The sequence below is a fragment of the Blennius ocellaris genome (genome assembly GCF_963422515.1).
Source record: "Blennius ocellaris genome assembly, chromosome: 18".
Taxonomy (NCBI): Eukaryota; Metazoa; Chordata; class Actinopteri; order Blenniiformes; family Blenniidae; genus Blennius; species Blennius ocellaris.
In genome coordinates, this window is record NC_137667.1 from 24,441,728 (window position 1) to 24,463,273 (window position 21,546).

General features: G+C 42.8%; 1 protein-coding gene across 1 annotated transcript in view; it reads right to left on the reverse strand.

Annotated features, from left to right (window-relative positions):
* The window catches only part of LOC308143354 (afadin-like), an 88,426-nt gene that overhangs the window by 49,210 nt on the left and 17,670 nt on the right, over nt 1-21,546 (reverse strand). Inside the window, 6 exon segments of the mRNA XM_080514104.1 lie at nt 1,900-2,045; nt 9,100-9,120; nt 10,700-10,905; nt 12,986-13,053; nt 13,124-13,191; nt 14,174-14,243. Coding sequence (XP_080370230.1) covers nt 1,900-2,045; nt 9,100-9,120; nt 10,700-10,905; nt 12,986-13,053; nt 13,124-13,191; nt 14,174-14,243 — 579 coding nt within the window.

Consider the following 21,546-nt stretch of genomic DNA (forward strand, 5'->3'; position numbering starts at 1 on the left):
TCAGGTGGAGTGGTCCCCTTACTAGTTAAGGAGGAAGCGACTGCTGCCTTTTCACACCAACAAACCATCAAGTCGCTGCAGGAATTCCTGGCCATAGTGAACTTTTACAACTGCTTCATTGTGCAGGTAGCTCACTTGATTGCTCTCCGCTGTATGAAGCACTGAGGGGCAGGAAGACCAAGCAGGACGTGGACTGGTCCGCAGGAAGAATCCTGACATTCAAGGCTCCGAGTTGTTGATTCCTAAGAGAAGGTTCGACTTTGAGCATCTGGACTTGGTGGGTCTGCGTTCAGCCCCAAAGCAAGGTCTGCAGGTGTCGTCGGCCAAGCTGGTATTTGGTCAGACCCTGCGGGTCCCCGGAGAGTTCCTGTTAGAACCAACAGAACCCTGGCTGGTTACAGCCAGGAAGCAAGTCTTCAAGCAGCCAGCCCACATGTTCGGCCTGGTTCCAGCTCATCACTGCCCTCTCCAGTCCTATGTCCCAAAGGACCTGATGGCAGCTGTAGGGGCCTTCCCGGGTCCGGGAGGTTGCCTGGTGCCGGAGTGGCAGAGTCTGGCCCTGGTGGCCTCAGGGTGGTACTGCGGGCCCCCCCACGACAGTTCCAATCACACCCAGAGGACAAACCACACACTCACACTCACACTCCTCATTGATGAGTTTGTTGCTGATTTTTCTTATTTTCTGCTATTGTTCTTTCAATTATCAAAATAATTTTTTTGTTCTTTCAATTATCAAAATCATGTTTTTGTTCTTTGTTTTGTGTCGTTTTGTTTTTGCTTTTTTTTTATCATTGTGGTTTTGCTTTTTGTTTTTTTGCCTACCTGCTAATTTATACTCTTGCTAGAAAATCATGTTACCATCTAGATAGTACTGCTCAGGCTGGTTTAATCTCATAACAGTTGGAAAATATTTGGATCAGTGTGATTACTGTAAAAAAAAAAAAAAGAAATGTATGTAGCACTAAAAAAGGCATTGTATGTATCTCCCCACCCAGTCTATCTCTCTGTCTTTCCTCTCCTCTCCTCTCCTCTCCTCTCCTCTCCTCTCCTCTATCCTCTCACTCCAACCGGTCTGCAGAATTCCTCCACCTCTGACTCTGGTTTCTACAAAGTTTCTCCTTGTTGGGGGAGTTTTTCCTTTCCACAGTCGCAAATAAACCTGCTTGCTCATGTGGATATGTTGGGATTTTCCATTTTCTCTGTAAAAAGCACATAGGAATGACTGTATTGTATTTAAAAATGTTTTTTTTTAATAATAAAAAAAAGAGACAAAAGAATATCCGTTCATCCGCCATGATGCTCACTGTTCCCCACTTCAGCCGCTGTATGACGTCCCGTTTGACATCCTGGAGATAGGGCCAAAGAACTTTGTGGTGGACATGGGGGTAAACAGGTCCAGTTTTCAGTGGGGTGTCGGTACCTGCACCTACTCCAGTGGTGGTGCAACGCAGCAGTTATGGCCGGTGCTGAGGCCTTGCAAACAGGACCCTTTTTTAGTGACCTTGTAGTTCCATTCTGAATGATCAGGAAGGCATTTGTGGTGCACCTTGGGGGGGGGGGGCTCTATACTCTTTCAGTATAGAGCGTCGGTGATGTGTGGGTGATGCGGGAGGTGTTAAAGGAGAACTTGTGGTGATGCAGTGGAGAAATGTTTGACAGGTGAACTGTCAGGCTGTGTGAAGCAATAAAGAAAAGTCAACTCGACAACTCTGTCTCCTCTTCCACAGCTTCCACAATATATAAATAAAGTCTCACTATGAAGCACTAATTGCAGTCATGTGTTGGAAGACAGAAATGTTAAATTTCTGCAGGTGTTTACAACTTTAGCAGTTAGAGTCAACACTTTTATGCTGTTACAGGCAAAAGCATTCAAAGAAGCATTGCTGCTTTATAACTCACTTGAAGGCCATCTGGACCAGATGTGCGAGGATGTCCTGGGCGTCCAGCGAGATGCGGCTGAGGTCGTGGTCCTGCTTGATGAAATTGAGGAGTTCAGAGGCGTTGGCCATCCAGAAGGCCAGTGCTCCCGCGATGTTCTTCTGCTTCTGTAAGGCAGCGATCACACCACACAGAGAGAGAGGGGGGGGGTCGCGTTAGTGTGGCAGAGCAGACTGAGACTGAGGAGAATTAAACTGAAGGTGAGAGACAACCGAGGGGTTTCTGTTTGAGTGGCAGCCAGAAAGAGCAGCTGTTACTTCAGGGATAGACTCATGCCCCACCCACCCCTCCCTCTAAGCCTATCGGGCAATGAGAAGAGCGCTTTCATCACAGACGAAACTGAATTTACCCTTGTAGGATGAATAAAGCCTTATTTGAATAATGAATACAATGTAAAACATGGAAATGAATCAAATCATTTCTTAATAAACTCAAAATGTTTGTTTTAATGATATTGGAGCTGTGTTTTGCATTATTTTGTATCAAACTTGGTCTATTTCATTCAGTTAAACCAATAATTATGTGTACAAAGCATCTTCAGCTTGCAGTGTGAACAATGAGCTACACATCGACTCTTCACATCAACAGGTTGGCGGGGCTGTGTCTGAGGAGCTGAGTGGTTAATGGCCCCACCACTCTCAGAGGGAGGAAGGCGCCAGGCCTGCGCCACCTGCACTCATCTATCCCCGCCTTTATTTAACAAAAAACAAAACAACACTGATCAAACAAAAAGAAAAAACAAGTCTTCACTCACAACAGCCAAGAAGACGAGAGATGAGCAGAGTGCATCTAAAATAATATACAGGGACACTGAAGAGATGACACGACGCACAGATGGCTCAACAAGTTGACATGAAGCGGGGGGGGGGGGATTAAAAAGAGGGGGGAAAGGAGAAGAGAGAAGGAAGGCAAGATGGAGGGTGAAGAGGAGTAGAGGAGAACAAAGAAGGGGAAGGAGGAAGAGGGGGGCATAGGAGGAGGAGGGGGAAAGAGTGGGAGAAAGAACAGGAGGAGGAAGAGGAAAGAGGACATGGAAGAAGGGAAGGAAGAGGAGGGTGAGAGAAAAGGAGGAAGAGGAGCAGCGCTGGCTGGGTTCGGCCTCTGGTTTTGGTTTTTAGTACCAGGCAGGTCCCGGAAGCTCAATGAATTAGTTGGGTTGATGTTGTTGTTGCTTTAGTTTTCCAGCTGTGGGCAGGTTGCACTGTTAAGGCTTTTTACATTAAACATTTCTGTTAGGACGGAGGAAAAGAAGCAGCAGCAACAATGATGGGCTGGTCAAAAAAACAAAAAAAACAACAAAGAGAAGCACAGAGAGAGAAAGAAAGGACAGGAAGAGGAGATTAATAGAGGAGAGCTTCGAGGTGGACAAAATGATTCTTTAAGGTATTCTTCTCATTGCTGTTGGTTTGCTTCACATAATAGCTCAAAGCTTAGTATTAGTAAAAGCTATATTTTGATATATAAGTGGCTTTTTAGGATACTTCACATGAGCAGCCAAAATACTGAAAAAGGTGCTTATAGGCTCAGGCATTTACCCTTCTAAATGTCCATGTGCTCAGCCTTCTTCTGCATTTTAGGTATGTTTGGTGCGTCACAGTGCCTCTCAAGGCCTGGCATGGCGTGTTCATAGTGACGTGTGGACAGAATTATTTGGGAGAAGGCTGGGCAGAAAAAAGATGGTTTTGACTGGTGTGGATGTGGCCTAAGTTTCTCCAATCCCTCACAAGTTTACCATGTCATACTCTTTCTTGCTCTATTTTCTGATACAAATCTTATCATGTTTACATACATTTTGCTGTGGAGTTTTTGCTCGTGGGTGACATTTTGCTTGTGTGGTCAAATGTGGTAGTACATTTTAGAGTAGCTGCATTCTGTTGTCATACAATGACATCTAACCCCCCTCCCAACCAAATAAATGTATGTGCGTGTGTCTGTGTATATGTGTGTCTGTGTGTGTATGCGTATGCTTTGGTGTGGGTGTGTGTGTGGGTTGGGATTAGGGGATGGGGCGGTGCCATTGGGGCTGCTGGGGGTTGGGGGGTGGCTGTCCTCCGGCCGGGCCTGGCTGGGCCTTCGCTCTTCCTGGGGCTCGGCGGCTGGCACCGGGGGGGCTCCCTGCCTACGTGGCCTGGGGGTGCTTCACTGGCCGGTCCCGGCTTGGCGGCTCAGGTGGGGGCCTGGGGCTTTGCGCCCTCTGGCCTGTGGGGGGTCCTCTCTGCATGGTGCCTTCCGGGTTGGGACGTGGCTCTCCGGGGGGGTTTGTCGGGGCCTCCCTGGGTCCGGTAGGCTGCTGGGTGCCAGAGTGGCGGCGTCCGGCCCTGGTGGCCTCGGCCCCCAGGGTCGTACTGCGGGCCCCCCCACAACAGTTCCATTAACATCCAGAGGACAAACCACACACACACACACATTGTTCTGTCAATTAACAAAATCATGTTTTGTTTTGTTTGTTTAGTTTTTTTTCTTCTTCTTTTCTTTTTTTTGTTGTTCTTTTGTTTTTGTTATCATTGTTGCGATTATTTTGGATTTTGCTCTGTTGTTGCTCAGTTGTTGTATTATAAAAAAAATAAATAAATAAAATGTATGTAGCACTAACAAGGGTCTGTATCTCCCCACCAAGTCTATCTCTGTCTTTCCTCTCCTCTCCTCTCCTCTCCTCTCCTCTCCTCTCCTCTCCTCTCCTCTCCTCTCCTCTCCTCTATCCTCTCACTCCAACCGGTCCGCAGAATTCCTCCACCTCTGACTCTGGTTTCTACAAAGGTTTCTCCTTGTTGAGGGAGTTTTTCTTTTCCACAGTCGCAAACACACCTGCTTGCTCATGTGGATATGTTGGGCTTTTCTATTTTCTTTATAAAAGCACATTGGAATGACTGTAATGTATTTAAAAATGTCTTTAAAAAAATAAAAAAAATAAAAAAAAGACATCGAGTGGTGTCAGATAGTATGTACTGTATATATTGATATACAAGTAACTTCTTAATCTTAATATAACTCCGAAGACCAGTTATTTAAAAAAAAATTATATATATATATATATATATATACATATATATATAGAATTTAAAGTTAAAAAATATAATCCCAAATCAAAACTGGGCTATGACGTCAAATAAATAAGTCCATTCGACCCTATCGAAAGTCTTCTCCCTGTGAAGCGAGAGAAGAGCCGTAACTTTTCCTCCTTTTTGATTATATAGAATGTTAAGAACATGTCTTACATTGTGAAAACCTTGCCTTCCTTTTGGTCATCCCCCACTATATTAGGTAATACAGCCTCCAGCTTTTGATGTCTGTATATATTAGGCTTATAGGGCACATGTTTTCACATTTAGTGCTAGGTTTGCCAGGTTTTGAGAGCAGAGCAATCATGGCTTCTCTAATTGTAGCAGGTAAACAGCCATTAGTATAGCATCCCAAATACATCTCACACTGTCAACTTTTAGGAATTTTAAGTTTTTCTAGAAATACGTTTTGCGCATCAGTGTTTCCATTATGTTCCGATTTATAAAGGTCCTTGTAAAAAATTGTAAAAGGTGTGTTAACTTCCATCGGGTCAACAATAATTTTACCATTTGCATCTTCAATATTAATGATGGCCCTTTCTGTTTGTTGTTTAATACGCCATGAGGGTAGTCTATCAAGCTTTTTTGTCCTTGGCTGTAATAGGATTGTTTAAACCTTAATACATTTGCGGCCACTTTGTCGGCTGTTAATTCGTTGTATTGAGTTCTGAGTCGTAATAGTTGTTTGGAGATATCCTGTTTTTCATGTCCTTTATGGTGAATCCGAATCTCGAGTGCTTTAATCTGAGATTCCCAAACTCTTCATTTTTTTCTTATGATGGAGGTTATTAGATTACTAGAGGTCAAATCTGTAATAAAAGCTTGAAGGCTTCCCATTTAATTTTAGCTGAGGTCAGGGTTGTATTCATTTAAAAAAGATATGCCTTACTATCCACTCCAGAAGTTATCCTTTCTTGGATCGAGTACACAAATAAAATCTCTTGCTATAATATCTTTACCTGGTAGAGATGACATTTTTAGGAAAAAATTCTGATTGTCATTGTTTGGTACATATATATTATTAAATTACCATATTTTCCGCCCTATAAGGCACCTAAATACCTCAAATGTTCTCTAAAGCTGCCAGTGCGCCTTAAAGCCCGGTGCGCCTTATATATGGAAGATTGTTCTACTTGAGACTGCTATAGACAGCTGAACAACCAGAAGCTTTTATTTTGACAACTCTAACTTTGCAACCCGATCTTCAGAGCGGACGACACTCCACACAACACCTTCATCACTCATGGTTGCACACCAACATTCTAACAAACCAAAATAAACTAGATGAAATAATTACTCCCTAAACTGGGGAACAAAAACACATAAACACAATCAACACAACACCAAGCCCAACAACAACCCACAATAACCTCCAACAACACAAAACATGAATTTGTCGCTGCAAGGCATGATGGGACATCCTGAGCTCCTCAGTGCAGCCGATAGAAACTCCCATAATTCATTGCAGCTGTTTGTGGTGTTTTAAATGCAATTATTGGGGGTTCTATTTGGTTTGTGGTGTCGGTAATAATTGTGTTGTGTTGTGTTTTTGTTGCTTAGTTCATGTAGTTTAGTTTATTAGCGGTAGTTGTAAGTTGTCAACCAGCAGTGAAGAAGGTTTAGTGTGTAGTGTCCTCCTGGCATAGGCTGCCAGTAGGACTATCAAAATAAAGCGTGTGCTCCTCTCTGGGTGTTAGAATCAGTGGAAAATGTAACCTAATGGCTTTGAGCTATAAAGGTTATGACCACTGGTCTATTGCATGTGCCTTATAATGTGGTGGGCCTTATATATGAACAAAGTTGTAAATTATGTCAATCAATGTAGGTGTGCCTTATAATCCGGTGCGCCTTATAGGGCAGAAAATCCGGTAAGCTGAATGTTTAGGAGGCGCCATTGTATGATATAAATCTGCTGTTGGGATCTTTAGTTATTCCTTCAACCTGTAGTGGAATAGATTTGTGTACGAGTGTGGTTAACCCCCCTGGAGGTATAAGCATAAGAGGCCGAAATAACCTGTCCTGCCACCTTCGTCTAATCATAGTTGTTTCATTAGACATTAGGTGTGTTTCTTGTAGAAACACTATCTTAGCTTTCAGCTCTTTTATCCTGTTCATGACCTGCTTTACTTTTATAAATTTATGTAGACCTCTACAATTCCAAGAAATGCATTCAACTAAAATGTCCGCCATTATTTTTCTGGCTCATTTTGGCCCAGCATTTTATTCATATTACTATGGAAGAAAGGTTTTTGAAGTCAAATAAAATTGGTGCCATAATAAACAGAGAGAGATACCTAACCCCTAAATGAACTAGCCTGGTTTGAACACACGGGCACCCCCTCACTCTACTTGAGCCACCCCCTCACCCTACGTGTGTCTCTTCCTTTTAATACTTGGAACGTGTCCACTCTGTGATGAGGAACCATTCTATCCTGTCAACTCCTGCTCCTGTTGCTTACTAACATTTTATTCAATCCACACCTTTTCTTTACATGTGAAAGCACGACAGTTCTTATTTAACCATCTTTAACTTCAATACATATTTTCACATAACTTGAACATAAGGGGGTGATTACACTGCCTAGTAGAGCTACATGTTAATAAGCCATTTCAGTCTGCCAGCCAAACACTTGAGTCACTTTATGGCTTAACATCATTCGTCAGTAAATAAAACTTTGTGATGAGTTTTCCCTGCTAGACTTCAGGTACCGTCTCTCCAAGCTCCCTGATCTATTACTCCAGTGTGGTGACTACAGCCCTGTGCTCTTCGTGGGCCAGAAACAACTTGGTCGGGAAGATGACTCGGTGTTTGTGGATTCCCCGGTCCCACAGCTTCTTCCTCCCGTCGTATTTTGTTATCCTTGTACATCCCGTCTTATTTTGCTGGAGCGGCTCTGAAGATGCTCTCTGTCCTTGTAGTTCAGGCACTTCTCAACGAGCACTCTGGGAGCCTCGTCGGGTCTTTAGCTGGTTATTCGGTGTGCTCTCTCCAGAACATGGTAAATGGATTTTACTTATCTAGTGCTTTATTGCTGTGGTGAGCAAAGTGCTTTACATAGCTCACCACATTCACCCATTCACACACACATTCACACACCATTGAACAGGCGGAGACATGTTTGTTATCCGCGATCCATTTCTCCATGAAAGATCGGGGTTTGGAGCCTTCTCTCGCTCAGGGAAACCCAATGCGTGCACGTTGTTCCGTTGGCTCCTGCACTCCAAGTCTTCCATGTTGATCAAAACTAGTTTCGCCCTTTCCTGCAGTTTATCCACCACCGCACCTTGTCGCTTGTTAAAAACGTTCTCAGCTGTGGATATGCGCTGCTCTGCTTCGGCGATGCGGCTGCTGCATTCTTTGATGTTAGATTGAACACTTCTGATTGCTGCCAGCACTCCCTCCATTTCATTATGAAAGTCCTGTTTGAGTGACTTTCCTGTTTGAAAGCCTTCATGTCGACAGTGGAGGGGTTAATGTTACCAGGATCATCTATATCTGCCATGTTTAATTCTTCTATATCACTTTCCGAAATGTGTTCTTCATTACCCCGTATTTCGGTTGCCTTTTGCTAGTCTTTGTTTGCTCTTCTCGGCACATTTGTTTTATCTCTGTTTTATGATTATGACATTTTTCCATTGGTTGGGATTGTTTAACTAATGTTAATTTCAGGATTAGCGACAGAGTAGATGTTAACAAGACTTCTCAGCTGCCCGCCATAACTGGAAGTCCTGCAAAGCTCTTGTACAAGGCATATGACCAGTCAAAAAAGCTAAAAAAAAATGGGTGACAGTCTGAGAAATACAGTACTATGAGGTTTTTCTATAGTATTGTAGCAGCTTTCTGTTGTCATATAGTGACAGATGGTATGTATGTGTATATTATAATTTATCAGTAACTTCTGAACATATGTCCAGACAAACAACAAAAAAAAAAGTAGCTTATAGGATTTTGTCATTTAAAAAAATGCTAAACTAGCTAATTTATCCACATTGCCGACCTCAGAAGAAGCAGTGACACAGAGAGAAGAAGAGAGCAAGAGATAAAGGGTAGGTAGACAAGTCTTTAGCAGCCGTATCAGGATGTGCTGATGTGCTATCCTACCTGATCCCCTTCAGGAATCTCCTGGATGGAAGGAAAAGGAAGAGGAGGAAGAGGAGGAGGAAGACGTTCACAGGACAGAGAGAAAACACGTCAACAGCTACAGTATGGACACGGCCATGTAACACACACATGTACATATACTCTGACACACACACGGTCATGGTTTACAATGTGAAGCAAGGTCAGGAGAACATAAACAAGCATTAAGTGACGATGTCGACTGAAGAACAGCTTGGGTTGAAATTTGTCCACGACAAACCGGGAAAACTGATCAGCAGTTCAAAGTATCAGTACAGGACGACGACAGAGTCCTTACTTTTTGAATAAAAATCATCTTTATGTGTAATAATGTGTGGTGGAAATATTTGACATACAAACTATTCTACTTTGTTGAATTAGTAAATAATTTGTAATAATTAATCTATAGGTGAAAGTAACGGAACACACAGACAGACAGAATTGTTGAGATTAAGTTAAAACCCAAGAAAAGCACCTATATCCTGATTACACAGAATTAGTTTACAAACAAAGTCTAAACTGAACGATGAGCAAAGGTGCCATTTTTATGTTTTGAATTGAGAACTATGATAATTAATGTGACTCAGGAAAATAAAACCTTGAACAATAGTAGAAAAAGTGATATTTTAGTTAGTTAAAGATATACAGGAGGATTTTCAGGAATTTTAGGAAAGAACCGCCCTCTCCACCGTTTGAAATAAATGCGCATGCGCAACGCTGTACCTGCTCCCGAGACGGAACGCCTACTAAAACGCGTGCGAGAGACGTGCACGAGCCCAGTTCTCCTCGTGCACGCTCTGTTTACAAGTCACAAGTCGGCATCGCTCACATAAGCTCACTTTACAAGAAGATTTGCACCAGAGGGGGTGAAACTGTGTAAAAATGTCCCAGAATAATGCGTGGGGTCGGCCACCGGCATGATGAGAACCGTGTGGAGTGAGCTGCAGGGACGAGCACGTACGACGGCCTTACGTCAGATATCACCACAATGATTGACAATTGGGAGGACCAGTTATTTTGATGATCCACCCGGAAGAAGAAAATCCTCTACTATACCTTTAACAAAATTGCAGTGACATCCAACATCAACTAGCTTCCATCAGTCTTGTAATACTACTTTGTACCACAAGATGGTCACTCCAAAGTAATCGTATTCGGGTCCAAATAAATAAAAATAGCCAAAGGTATTCCATATTAGTGACTCACTGCTGCCACCAGTGGACAAAAGTAGAATGACTTAAATTGTACATACTGTACCTTCAATGTAGTCATGCAAACTTGATTCTGGGCAGATTTTAATTTGTTCCACAATCCAATATGTTTAAACAGTGACAACAAGCAATTGTTCTCATGTTGCCTTAAATGACAAACAAAACTGCCAGTTTTTGTCTATTTTCAAATCAACATGAAGTCTTGTAAAAACAGCGAGACATTTCACATAAAAACAAACAAAAGACCAAAGCAGGAGAAAACACACATACACAAATTACACAACTACAAATAGTGCAGTTTGCAGTGAAGCCATGAGATATACCCCTTAAAAAACCAAAGACTGAATGAGAAAAGAAGTGATGCAACTCACCTGGATGACTCCTTCCATCATGCTCACCATCTTGTTTACGATGGCGATGACTTTGTGCGTCCGCTCCGAGGGCGACATGTCAGGCCGGTAGGCGGGCGACAGCACGTATCGGCAGGCCATGTACAGCACGTATGTGGGCGAGAGCTTAAAGTGGACAGTGGAGCTGTTGGTGTAGTTGATGATGGCTGAGAGGAAGGTGTCTTCAGCTGGCAGGGGAGGGGTTAACAGAAGAAGTTCATTAAAGTGAGGAACAAGTGGTTCAATGAGGGGCTCAAGTTGACTTTCTGACTGTCAAATTCTAAAGACAAGAATTCTAATACAGTGGATTTAGAGTAAATCAGCCACTTTCCCCATGTCAGCATGGCAGGCATGTCACTACTGGTGTGTGTTTGTAAAAGGATGTGACCGATCACATAAAACCCCATTCATCAGTTGTTACGTCGCTTTATATAGTCCCTGGAAACAAACCAAATTAGACAAAAGGCTTTGACTGTGTACACAGATGGATGCGGTCAGACCCTGTCCATCTCCTCCATTGAGGATATTTGGGTCTTTAGACTCGTTCTTTTGGTGAAGTCATTGGATTGGTACTAATGAACAGTCTGCTACAGAAACTGTTTGACTAATGTGGGACAGCTGTTCGTCAGCACCACCACGAACACCCTCGCCATGAACAATCCAAGAAGCAATCGCTTGAGTGTCATCGTGTTTGAACACGATGACACTCAAGCGATTGCTTCTTGGATTGATTGATTGGTTTGAACCCAACCCCTCGCTGCCTCTTTGAGGCTTCCGGTTTCTCCCAGTGCATTGTGGGCAGTAAGCCCTCTAGTGTCCCTGGCCTGGAAAAACAGATGCTTTCACATTTTGCCAAATATACAGCGTACTCCACTCGGTGCTGGGAGAAAGGCTCGACGCCCCTGAGCACAAGGAAAGTCAATAAACAGAAGTGTGTCACAATGACTGAGGGAAACTTCTGAAAAACATAACATTTTAATGCGCTCTCGCACTTAATCATCCAAACCTTACCAGCACAGTTCTGAATAACATGAGATACCCCAGAAAACGAAATGCCAAGAGTTAACATGATTCGACCCAACTGACTTTTAGTCCAGTCGGTCCGACACGAGACAGACACAATATTTTCCTTTGATTACACCATTATTGAGAAGAATGTACCACAAGAAAATGTCTGAGGTTAACAGACTGGCCCATGTGGGAATAATGAGGACATTAAGAAGCAGCTGGACAGAATATTTTGACAAATAAGGGTGTAAACTTTGCCTGGAGATGAACGCTTTAGAGGTTTGGTTTGGCCTTTCCACTCGTTTTTCCTAATGTTTGAGGCTAAAAGTCATTCGAGGCGTGCTTAAAGTAACACAAACATGTCTAAAAGTGGGATTTCTACTCAAAATTAGAGGGCGTTTGTCTTTTTTCACTTTATTTCAAGCAGAAATCCTAACCTGAAGGTATCCCCCAAAAAAGACTTAACTAGAATGATGAAAAACCACTCGATGGCAATCAGTGTACCTTCAGACCAAAGATGAAAGAACTTGTATAAACCTCATATCAGGCACGACTATGATAGGATTTATTTAGATTTTAGGTCTGTAAAATGGTCTTAAAATGTGCATTGACTAACTATATGATAAGCCAGATCGTTCGACTCTTTTGTCAAACACTTGTAATGCTTATGTTAACAAGTTCAATTCCCCAAATAAAACCCACTTTGTTATCGTTTAGCTTCTAAATGGGTGGGTGAGTGAGTGTCAGGACTCCCAGTACAGACTCTCCTGGACTTGGTAGATTTATTTTGACAGTCACTGTAACAACAATCCAACTTGGTTGCCTGTCCACACGGATGTCCGTGTTCTCCCATTGTTAATGCTGAGAGCGGATTGTTCTCCACTAAACATTAAGACATTCAGCTAGCATTTTAGCACACCACGTTAACAGTATCAGTTTACATCATTATGCGATTATGTATATATGTAATATTTAAATAATGATCTATAAATACGTCATAAACATGGAAAGAGAATGAACTCTCTAATACAGACTAAATATCAAAAAACATGAATTGGAGGTATAAAACTACACTGAATTGTATCCACTGGTTGGAAATAGCAGCACAGCAGGGGGCAAATCGCTGTGTGAAAACTCACTAATTGACCCAAATTCATTTGACCTCGGTATCGATCGCCAGATACGATGGGGCAGCTTGCTAAAGGGGAACCGGGAGGGTTCTATATTTTCGAGCTACGGAACGCAAGAGGAAATACTCACAGTTGTCTCTGAACTCGATGCTGGCTGGAAGTGTCAGCTCTGTCCGGTCCACAGAGACATCCTGAGACCTGGAAGAAAAACATGGAGGTGAGGAGGAGGAAGGAGGAGGAAGGAGAGGAGAAGGAGGTGAAAACTAACCTGCTCTCCTGCTGCTCTCTGATCATGGGTTTGACCATCCCTCTCTCCATCTCCAGCTTCCCTGAGCTCTGCACACATCACAAACACCGAAGATCCAACAAAAACATCTGGAAATGTAAATTGTTTGTCTTAACCTGAGTTTTTATATAGATATATCTTAAATTTGGACTGAATTTAATCAAAAAACCACATGAAACTATATTTTTCGACACTCTGGTCTCCGTAGACTTTTCTAAATTATGTGCAAATAAACATTTTTATCTTATCCATTCTCATTTTGTGGCCAAAACCCTTTCAAGCAGACTGTTATCCCACAGCTCCAGGATAGAAAGAAATGTTAGAGACAAAACAGGTAGATTGGCAACTTAGAATATGTGAAATTTGGAGGATGCATTTCACTGCAGCTGATAAAGGTTGAGTTTTCAAATTCACTTTTATTGGAAAGCTAACTCAGAACAAATCTGAAAAATATAGCTAGATATATGGATAGATATATAGATAGGTATATTTTTAAGGGTTTCGTTTAACGTGGAAGGACCAGAAATAAAGCAGATTTATCCGTTTGATATGTGGAGAGAAATAGATGACTATAAATTAGATAAAAGTATCAAACTGCAAAAATAAGATACAATTGTCTTAAAATGTAAAACGTCTTACAAATGTTAAAGATAGAATGGCTTTAAAAAGATTAAATGTCTTAAAATATATTAAGAAGAAATGGCTAAAAAAGACTAAATTAATTCAACTTTAAAATAATTGAAGGAATAATGGCTGAAAATCCCTAAATTAGGTCAAATGTGATATAAAGCTAAAATGCTCAAAAAGACTACATTTCCTTAAACATCCTGATTTCTTTTAATAACCGATTTAAAAAAATATCAATAGAAACGAATGGTTTGAATGTAGAGACCATGAAAACTTCAATAAATGAAAACTGCACCTTCTTCTCCATGTCCCACATCAATAACATGATTCAACATAGATTATAAAAACACATATTGTACAAATATGCAGGGTGTGTGTGTGTGTGTGTGTGTATGAGAGAGAGACCTTGCTTGTGGGCAAAGCAGCTCCACTGTGGACGTCTCCGTGAAGGTCGAAGGTGGTCTCTGGTACACTGCTGCAGTACAAACAAATGGTGTAGGTTTAGAACAAGAGCTATACACGCACGCGCGCATATGACTGTGTGCAACATGAAGTGATAGTGACAGCAGTCCATTTTTAAAAGACCATGCCCCACATGACAGCAGGTCATCCATGTTAAACAAGCAGAGCGTGTGCGCTGACTGGGAGTCCTGCTCCACAGTAACTAACAGCACATTAGCAGCAGGAGAAATCCGATATATTGTCTGAGCTAAACTGCATGTCCGTTTTGCATTTATCTGCCAATAACATTAACATGCCACAAATAAAATCCTTTAAGAAAAAAATTCTGCGTTTTGTTCCAAACATTTCCCATACACATCAAACGACACAGAGGTATAGGAATCGTTAGGATTTTTATCAATCCGATGCTTATCGATTCTGGTTCCTAACGATTCCCTACTTCCGATTCCAAAATAATTAAAAAATAGGTCAATTGTTTATTTAACAAAAGTAACTTTATTCCTTTACGTTTGACGAAACTGGTAAACAAAAGTAAAATCCTGTCTGAACTGCATTAGTGCTAAAATACAAAAGTGCATTGTAGTCACAGCAAAACAACAAATAAACATCAAGAATTAAAGTGCACTCTGTATATAACAGCTGCTTGCAATCAGTAGATATCCCTGAGAAATAAACTGAAATAAAAATGATGGGTACCCGTTAAAAATATTTTGTTATGGGTACCCAGTAGCCATTTTTGATTCGGTTCCAACTTGGAACCCAATTTCAGTACTCAACCCTAACGACACGCAGATTCAAGTTCATGCATTTGTCACATTGATTAACAAGCCTGAAAACTCTTTTACAACAAGCTGACGTGAGCAACAGCCAAAGCTAAAACCCTCTGGTGTCTGATCTATAGCCTGTACCGTCCTGATGCGTCTCCAGCTTGAATCTCTGGGCACTGGATGCCGGCCCAGAAAACCACAGGGATCCAGTGCTGCAGAATCTGGTTCCATAAATGGATGTTGGCAGGAGTTAGCAGAAACTCCCTGCACACATTTCTGACACTTTTTCGTGGCAGTCTGGGTCCAGCTCGGCTCACAGCTGAAACTCGATTGTGGCTCTTTGCTCTCATGTTGCTCTCTTTCAACATGACGCACAGCGTGGCCAATCACTGACAAATCAGCTCAGATCCACTTCTTGTTTGAAAAAGAGTGATTAGAAAAGATGGTATATGGATTTGTTTTTATCTCAGTCTACATTAGAAATGTGGACATCTTTTCTTTTTGTTTAATTTTTTCTCCTATGTGTCGTTATGTGGGGGCAGCATTCTCCAGGACAGCTATGGATTTTGGTCGGGTTTTTAACCGGTCGAGGAAGCCGGTTAGCAGTTAACGGGAAATCAGTTAATCCAAAACACTGCGGCTCGAAGACTTCCCGATACTAGGGTTGCTCCGTCAAGCTCCCTCTTAATCCTCTGCTCAGCCACCAGACAAGAAATGCCTGCACACCGCTGCTGCTCCGCGGGCTTTAGTTTTGTGCATCTCTCTGTTTGTGAGTATTTTTGTTGGTTAAAAAAATGATCGGATGAATGAGGCGCCTTCTGACTCATCTATGTTGTGACGCGCCGGGCCAATCAGCAGCCTGCCGTCTGCTAACGTCGTAAGTTCAACTCACCTTAGCTCACTTGGACCTCAGCTGCATAGGTATCATGAAAGTACGTGGTAGTGGGGACTAACGAAGTCACCAACAATCACATAAAGTGAGACTAAAAGAAAGAGAAGACACAAAATCTCTGGTACACAGATACAAAACTCTGGTAAACAGGTAAAAATCACAATAATACACAAAGTGCCATCAGAACTTGCTGGATATGCAGATGAACATAGCTAAAGCCAGCACATAGCAACAAGTGTGGCACTATGCCTGATAGTTGTAACCGTCTGTTGACTGTGATCACGTAGACTCTCATGTAACGTGTGAAGTTCTAGCCAGAGAACGAGCATGTACAACTCCTGTTTCCAGCAGGTGGCGCTATGGCTGATGGTGGTCATTGTGAAGTCATTGTGAGGAGGGCAGGACTCTGATGCAATGTGTCAGGTTTGAAGCAGATCAAGCAATGTTAAGGTAATTTACATTGCACTTCCTGTTCCGTCGCCAGAATGGCTTCGGTCATGACCTGAAATGCTGTCAAGACTGAAACTCAGCATGTGAATTGTGATGAGGGTTGGTCTTTGAGGCAGCATGTCCACGTTGAGACCGATCCGACCATGTACAGGCTATTTACATTGCACTTCCTGTTTCATGGAGTGATGAGCCACTGCCACACCCCCAAATGTCATATGGGCAAAAGTCATCATGCGTTTGTGATGTTGGGATTTCACAGGACCACAGAAAGTTTGTTCATTTCTGGGGAAAGACAATATTCATTTGTCATGATACGCAGTCATGACATGACACCCAGTGGGGGAGGGGGGGCTTCAGCAGGACCTTCCTCCCCCCCTTTCTGCTCACAAGACTCTTCCCCCATGCAATCAGCCAGTCAGCCAGTCACTGATTGGTTGAAGCTCTCAGGCTTTGACACCTCCGAATCAACACACGTGGAACAAAAGGCTTTCAGCCAGCCTCCACTCGCTCTCTTGCACGACTACACTCCGAGTAGGTGAGTTGCTGGAGAGCAGCTCATCCAGTGTTAGCACACAGCTAACACCAGAGGCCTTCACTCCTCAACTCTGCTGACCCGACCACGAGGGTCAGACCGTCCCCTGATCCAGAGACCAGCGCCCAGACTCTGCTCTCTAGGGAAACCAACCAGTTTCTCCAGGACGGACCAGGGAAACGACACCTCACAGAACTTCTTTGTGTTTTCCTCAAGCAGCAGGAAAACCATCACAGACCTGAGCGACCAGCTCCTCAGTCTGAACAAAGGGACAACCAGGAGCTGCAAAGAAAGACTCCTGAAACATCAACTTCATCTTCTTCTCCTCAGCCTGCAGAACCAGCAACCACAGTTAGCAGGAGGTGCTAACTACAGGAGAAGACACCAGCTTCCTTCCAGCAAGGACAACAACCGAACTCCTTCAAGGAAGTGGTAACAACTGGGCATTACTCGAGATTAGTTAAACCTGATGCTATGCATATAACAGTTTAACTTTTATGAAGATGTGTCGATTCTGTTACAGTGATTGTGTTCTTTTGATAATGATATTAGGAGCCGTTATCAACTTGTAAACCACTGTTAGCTCTGCCACAGACACAGGGTCTGCTTGCTAATCTTTGCTTTACTAACTTGTTAACTCACAATCCTACACATATCACATCAAAGACAACATCACACAGTAACTGAACACCATCTGACGACTCCTGACGTTTTACAGAGCAAGTCTCATTCACATCAACTCATTCTAGAAATGGTTCTTTAGCAGAGACACACAGGAAGCAGATGCTATAGACTAGCTTCCATGTTCCATTGTTCTCCCAGCACATAGTCGAGACCCAGGACAGACCCCCTGCTCTCTGAAAACCTCCATTTGGAATGTAGTTTCTTGTGATCCGCCATCTTGTTTTGTAGTTCCGTCACACGTCTCACACATACACCCTCCCTCCAACTCTCTCTCTCTCTCTTTTCTCTCTACACACACACACACACACACGCACGCACACACACACACACCAAGCTGTATATAGGTAGTTAGAATCTGTGTTTTATTTGTTTTCATTGTTAATAAATATAATTTTGGGAATCATACTTGCTGTTTTATTAATGTGTACAAAGGTGAATGAAATGTCGACCTCTTCTGTGTCAAGAACTCCAAAATCCTTCAAGCTTTATGAGACTGATAGAACTGAATTGGTTATCATTTCCTGTTAAGACAGGTGGTGCTCCGAGGTATCTGATACAGATCAGATTAAATTTCAACAACATTATTAATAACTATCTTTGATAATTATCAATCATTATTGATAGCCAAACAAAACATAAATAGTGATCCATATGAGGTAATAAATCCCTACAGTGATGAGGTCCGGTCTCTGATGCAATTTGACAAGTTTAACACTGATTGAGCGATGTTAAGACCTTTTACACGTCACTTCCTCTTTTTACACTATACTTGACGCTTTGTGGCAAAACTTGTATTTTTGGCCAGGTCCTCAGATATTGCCATTTTGATAAGATTTGTTCATCAATCTCTATAACATCACCACGCCACTCGGACTCGTTCTCTCTCGAAAATTCTATTTGGTTCCAAATCTGCCAAAATCCTATAATTATTTCAATATTGTGGACATCCTGTTCAGTTTTCGGTATTTGTGTAAGAGACTTCTTTGTGAGTCTTGGGGGTGTTATATATGTGTCCCGACTTATGCTGCTCTAAGGGGGCTTTTCCACCGGAAAGACCAAGGGGCTCGTTCGGAGCCAGGGCCAGAGTTAGCACCAGCTCTTTGTCTTTCCACCGCCAAAACCGGTTCTTAACAGGAGCTAAACCAGTGCTATCCTTGCTCCATTTCTTTCCTGGGCGAGTGAGGAACCAGGCTGGAGCCAGACGAGTCATCAGGTGGGCGCAGAGTTGTCTCTGGAGTTTTCGCTACTTACAGTCTCTTCCGCTACGAAGGCGGAAGAGACACTGAATCAGCTTTCTGAAAACTCCAACGAACACTGCACCCCGAAGGACCCATATTATACTAAATCGACTTTTCTGTGCTATAAACATCATAAAAGTGCTATTTGGGGTTCATATACATCCCAAAATTGTTTTTTTTTCGTTGATTCCCTCAAGCTTGAGTTTGCAGCGATCTTTCTCTGTTCTAACTGGTGGGGGAGCTCAACACCTTGATTCAATTTGATGACGCAGCACCACTGTGCTGACGCGGCACAGAGCTGGAGAAGCCCCGCCTCCAGGAAGATTGACATGCGGAGAAACCAAAACAAGACACGCCCACGAATGTGCCAAGGAGCGCAGCCTCTTTTCAGCGTGCTATCTCAGTCTACGCTGCTTCACATTGAACGCTGATGTTTTTGTTGCTGTCCAGAACTGTTTTCACCATCATGTCCACTTGGAGAAAATGTGTTTTCGGGTGCAAGTATGGTTCCACACTATTTGTCTTGCTGAAAGAAGAAGCACAGCGGCAAATGTGGCTGGACTTTTTTTCTTTTCCGCAAAGAATGTTTGTTTGTGAGCGACACTTCACCAAAGAAGCTTCCAGAACTACGGTACTTTGAAACTGGACTTACTCAGAAGCTCATCTTGAAACCTGCTGCTATTCCCACAATAAAAGACTAACGAGGCACCGAGATCTGTAAGTACATTACTACAACTACCAGCGTGAGCTGCTGGCTACGTCACCGAGGGGGTGGAGGAGGCGGCTGTGGGCTGGGCTGCAGTCTCCGTGAGGGTGGAGGAGGTGGAGGAGCTGAGAACCACCCGTTTCATGAGAGGTGACGTCAGCTCAATCCAAGAATTAGCTATAATTTCACAAGTTTCGAGTGTTTTATACTGTGTCACCCGAATTATTATCCCACATGAGCATAGGATGGACTGTGAAACATGAAATATAGCGAAATATGGGTCCTTTAAATATAGCACGAAAACTATGTGTTGGGATTTCACAGGACCACAGAAAGTTTGTTCATTTCTGGGGAGAGAAAATATTCATTTGTCATGAGACGCAGTCATGACATGAATTCTGACCCAGGAATGTGATTGACCATCACACCCAGTGGGGGTGGAGGGCTTCCGCAGGACATTCCCCCCCCCCCCCCCCCTTTCTGCTCACAAGAATCTTCCCCCATGCAATCAGCCAGTCACTGATTGGTTGAAGCTCTCAGGCTTTGACACCTCTGAATTCACACGTTCAACAAAAGGCTTCAGCCAGCCTCCATTTTGACGCTTGCAAAGCAAACTCCAAGGAGGTGGGTTGCTGCAGAGCAGCTCATCCAGCGTTAGCACACAGCTAACACCAGAGGCCGGCAACCAGAGGCCTTCACTCCTCAACTCCTCTGCTGACCCAACCACGAGGGTCAGACCTTCCCCTGATCCAGAGACCAGCGCCCAGAACCTGCTCTCCAGGGAACCAACCGGCTCCTTCAGGACGGGACCAGGGAAACGACGCCTCACAGAACTTCTTTGTGTTTTCCTCAACAAGGAGGAAAACCATCACAGACCTGAGTGACCAGCTCCTCAGTCTGGACAAAAGGAACAACCAGGAGCTGCAAAGAAAGACTCCTGAAACGCCAACTCCATCTTCTTCTCCTCAGCCTGCAGAACCAGCAACCACAGTTAGCAGGAGGTGCTAACTACAGGAGAAGACACCAGCTTCCCTCCAGCAGGACAACAACTGAACTCCTTCAAGGAAGTGGTAACAACTGGGCTTTACCTGAGATTAGTTAAACCTGATGCTATGCATAGAACAGTTTAACTTTCATGAAGATGTGTTGATTCTGTTACAGTGATTGAGTTCTACTGATAATGATATTAGGAGCAGTTATCAACCTGTAAACCAACGTTAGCTCTGCCACAGACACAGGGTCTGCATGCTAATCTGCTTTACTAACTTGTTAACTCACAATCCTACACATATCACATCAAAGACAACATCACACAGTAACTGAACACCATCTGACGACTCCTGACGTTTTACAAGACAAATCGCATTCATATAAACTCATTCTAGAAATGGTCCTTTAGCAGAGACACACAGGAAGCAGATGCTACGGCTAGCTTCTATTGTTCCATTGCTATCAGCACATGGCCGAGACCCAGGACAGACCTCCTGCTCTGTGACAACCTCCATTTGGAATGTAGTTTCTTGTGATCCGCCATCTTGTTTTGTAGTTCCATCACACGTCTCACACATACACCCTCCCTCCAACTCTCTCTCTCTCTTTCCTCGCTACACACACACACACCTACACACACCCAGCTGTATATAGGTAATTAGAATCTGTGTTTTATTTGTTTTCATTGTTAATAAATAGAATTTTTGGAATCATACTTGCTGTTTTATTAGTGTGCACAAAGGTGAATGAAATGTCGACTCTTCTGTGTCAAGAACTCCAAAATCCTTCAAACTTTACTGTTAATTCTGGTAATTGTAATTAATTCAACTATTAATTCAAATTCTTGATTAACTGTTTAGTATATCTTATGAGACTGATATAACTGAATTGGCTATCATTTCCTGTTAAGACAGGTGGAGCTCCGAGGTATCTGATACACATCAGATTAAATTTCAATAACATTATTAATAACCATCTTTGATCATTATTAATCATTATCGATAGCCAACCATAACATAAATAGTGATCCATATGAGGTAGTAAATCCCTACATATG